The sequence below is a fragment of the Pecten maximus genome, unplaced genomic scaffold (genome assembly GCF_902652985.1).
Source record: "Pecten maximus unplaced genomic scaffold, xPecMax1.1, whole genome shotgun sequence".
Lineage (NCBI taxonomy): Eukaryota > Metazoa > Mollusca > Bivalvia > Pectinida > Pectinidae > Pecten > Pecten maximus.
Window position 1 is genome coordinate 1 of NW_022983078.1, and position 4,298 is coordinate 4,298.

Genomic DNA, 4,298 nt, shown 5'->3' on the forward strand with positions numbered 1-4,298 from the left:
GGGGGGCGAAAGCGATCTCAATTGCACACAGAATTCGATGTAGCATCGCAAATGTGAAGAATATGTTGCAGCGGTGGAATTAGCCTACGCCCTTCTTTTCAGGTCCTCGGCGACCATCTGGAGGTTCTCTGCTGTTGTTCCACCTGTAATGCACAAATGACAGAGGCATATGGCGAGTGAGTTCATCTACTGTAAATTGCTGTAACTGCAGAGACGGAACTAGTTCGAATAGTTGTGAAAGTTTCTGGGGCTCATGTAGTCTAGAACAAGCATCTGCAATCACATTATGAACACCGGGAAAGTACACACATTTAAGAGAAAAGTTGTAAAAAGCACATAGCCAAAAGATTATTCTCAGTATAAACATGCCCGTACCGTTTCGACACGACCCCTTATTTACCCATGCTGCCGCTGTCCTATTGTCCGTGTAAATTAGCACTTTTTTGTCCTCAGATGAAAACACCAGCGACAAATGGCAAGATAAATAGCAACTAGTTCTTTCACATTGATGTGTTCAAACTGGAGAGGTGGTAAATCCAAACTCCAGTTAGTATAGTAGTAGTCTCCGCAAAAATAGCCCCCTGCACCCCTATCACATGCGTCCGTTTGTCGGGAAGTTACAGGCTTCGAGTCCAATATTTTGCATGTACCATTGAAGTGTTGGAGAAAAGTAGCCCACCAAATAATATCCTGACGGAACTCTGAGGATAGCAGTATTTTGTGGTGACGGTGTTTAATGGAATCGTTCATGTTGATGACGCGTCGTAAAAAAGTGTGACCACCACAAATCACTTGCGCAGCCCAATTTAGCTTACCACATAACGTTTCAAGTTGGGCTTTACTCGCTCGTCGTCTAGTCTGATATGACAACAAAAGGGCAGAGAACTCTGCTAGCTTGTCAGACGGTAGTTCAAAGGTCATATGTATACTATCGATCACGATGCCGAGAAAACAAATCCTGGTGCTAGGACCTGCTACTTTTGAGTAATTTATTGCGAAGCCCAATTTGCGTAACACTAAGTTTTTGAAGGGCCCATGAGCACTTGGAGAGAGTCTTGTCGAAAATGAGAAAGTCATCTAAATACGCGATAACTGTTATGCCGTATTTACATTTCATGATCCTGCATATCGCACTGCTTAATCGTTGGAATATTTGCGGACACTTAGAGACCCCGAAAGGGAGTCGAGAGTCATACAGGTAGGTCGGGCAGGAATCGCCTGAAAAAGTCCATTGTAAACCAGTGGCTTGATAATTCGAAGGATGTATAGGTACAGACCTATAAGCGGAGGAGAGATCTACTTTAGCCATATAACAACCTTTGGTTATGTGTTTATTAACTTCACATAGATCCATATAAGAACATGAACAGTCACTAGTTATATAGTCATCCGGGGATCGACCCAAAGGTCTACTTGCGTCATGAATCAAACGAACTTTTGAATTTGATTTTGGTATAGCACCCAATGCGCTAACAATGTGGGTTTTTTCACTTGAAATAACATAATTTCCATGGAAAATCTCTGTGTTAATTTGCTTTTCGACCAAGTCTCGATATTTTACACATGACACATAATTTTCAGTTTCTACTGCCGGATCATCCGCAAGGTTGAGGTTATTGTCGAATAAATCAAAACCGTTCTTAACACCGTGCAGGCTTTTCCCTGTCATTAGGGCCCCGCATCGAAAGATGCGGGTGCCCTATAGTAATCAGGTTGTCCGTCTGCCCGTCTGTCCGTTTTTTTTCTTCTGCACAAAAATGATTGAAGGAGATGAAGGATTTGTATCAAATTGGAACTGATGATTCATCATGCATCCTAGATCAGATGTGTAGTATTTCATGCAAATCGGATTCAAAATGGCTGTTAGGCGGCCATATTGGATTTTAACATTAACATGAAAATACTGGATCTTTGTTGTTTTTAACTGTTCACTATTCGATTATGCAAAGTTGTCAAGAAATAAACCAAGAGTTAACTGACAGAATGATCAAACTCATAGTTCAAGGTCACAAGTTCAAAGGTCAACGGTCAAGGTCATCCTTGGTCGGCTTCAAAATGCCAGGTAATCGACCCTTTTGGATTTTAGCAGTCAAAACAATTTTGACATTTTCTTATCAATGAATGATCTTGTTTTTGATATGCTTTAATATAAATTTGAAACATTAGTTATAGCAGATCGCAGAATTGTGTATTAGGGCCCCGCATCAAAGATGCGGTGCCCTATAGTAATCAGGTTGTCCGTCTGTCCGTTTTTTTCTTTTGCGCCAAATTATTGACAAGAGTTGGAGGATTTCGGTGAAAATTGGTACATAGTGGTATTTAGGGAAGCCAAACACAATGGTACCACTTACAAAATCGTCTGTTGCCATGGTAACAAATGGAGGTTTCTGATTGGTTGAAATTTCGATATTGTTCGATTTCGGTGAAAATTGGTACATAGTGGTATTTAGGGAAGCCAAACACAATGGTACCACTTATGAAACCGTCTGTTACCATGGTAACAAATGGAGGTTTCTGATTGGTCAAAATTTAGTTATTGTTCGATTTTGGTGAGAGAATTGGTTCACCTTTCCAAAACCTGTGTTGTCATGGGAATGAAACAGAGGCTTCTGATTGGTAGAAATTTTGATATTATTTGATTGCGGCGAAAATTGGTACATACAGGTATTGAGGGAAGCCGATTTTCGATGATGTAACATTTTACATATTGACATAAAACCACAATACACACATACATATACAATACTATTACAGTCTTCCATTAGCATAATTTATGACTTATGCAAAGTTGGTCACAATCAAACAAGATATCAACTGACCAAAGTGCAAAGTCAATGGGTCATATGTTAAGGTCGGATTGACATTTTTTAAATGGTATTAAAGATTTTGTTATGACATTATGAAGGTAAGTTGGTGTCAAGCGACCAAATTTTGAAGTTGATTGGGTCTAAATATAAAAAGTTTTAAAACAAAAAAAGGTGAAAAAAGTACTGGTTTGGATTTCTTATACCTCAAATGACAAAAAAAGGACATTATTAAAATATTTTAAAAAATCTTTGTTTGTCGGTGCCTTCCACATTTTTAGGCTTGTACCTAGCAAATGTTGGGAAACTAACATTATGTTAAGGATTTTCTGCAATGTATTCTTTGTAAGTTTCCCTCAGTGGTCTGTCTAAAACTCTTCTTTCTTTCATGTCAGTTTTTATCCTCTTTGCATCGGGCAGATTTGTGGATATATCAGCTCTGCAGAAGAAGTTTTCTATTAAATTGCCAGTGTCATATCTTGCCTTGTTTTCGTCTTCTGATGACTTGGATAATTTACTGATGTAGGAGTCACTTAAGCCATGGAAGGTACTTAATTTTCTGTTCATTCTGTGTTTTTTTAGTCGAGACATTTTCTTAGCAAGGATTTTTCTGATACATGAGTGGTCTTTGATAGTTTGTTTTAACACTTCAGACAGGTTGTTTTTCTCCCTTTTCCTCCTTATCGTTTGGCTGTGTCTTCTTGCCCTAGATTCTTGTTTCTTTTTCCAATAAGCTCTTTGTTTTTCTCTTTCCTTCCTTGTTAGTACTTTTGATGGTTTATGTTGAGTACCTGTAATACTATTTTCTTTCTGTCGGTCCCGAAACCTGGATGATAAAAGCAGCACGTCAGAATAAAAATACAACTGAAGCAGCATTACATATTGTGTGTTTAAAGCCCAGTTAATTACTAAATACTAAGTGTATTGAGAATCTATAGCAGGCAATGACATACTTTAATAACACGGTAGAGTATTGCATTGTCCCCCACATCTGAACAAAATACCATATCTCAGGAATCAATTTCAGTATGCGACCCTTCACCTGCCCAAGACTTACTCAAATGCAAAATTTGGTAATTAGTAGGTGGCAGAGTATATCATATATATATGTTCCAGACAGAGTATGAGATATGCCAGTCCAGACAAAGTGCCGGATGGAGGGAGTGTTAACTTCTAGCCCCTTCGTTAGTACCGGTTGTAGACTAATTAACAAGCAAATGACATTAAAACATACAGCATGTGACTGGCAACACTATAACAGTCACCATAAAAAAACAGATCACTAGCAGATACCATCTTGATAGGGCCTATTGAAAATGGTTTTACAAAATATATATGGTGTACCTCTGTTGCCGTTTTCGATTAAGTTCACTATTTTTCAATCTGTTGTTCCGTTCTTCTTTTTCGAGCCAACTTCTTTCTTAAACTTTCCTTTTCAGCATACAGTGGATCCTTCTTCTTTATCTTTTCCCGATACCTTTAATCAAAGTGATA

At 38.5% G+C, this 4,298-nt stretch overlaps 1 protein-coding gene across 1 annotated transcript; it reads right to left on the minus strand.

Annotated features, from left to right (window-relative positions):
* Positions 1-254: 254 nt before the first annotated feature.
* Positions 255-1,669, minus strand: LOC117321406. Its single transcript, XM_033875839.1, is given in 2 exon segments — positions 255-1,018; positions 1,020-1,669. Coding segments are annotated over 2 exon segments (1,236 nt in total). The 3' UTR covers positions 255-432.
* Positions 1,670-4,298: the final 2,629 nt, after the last annotated feature.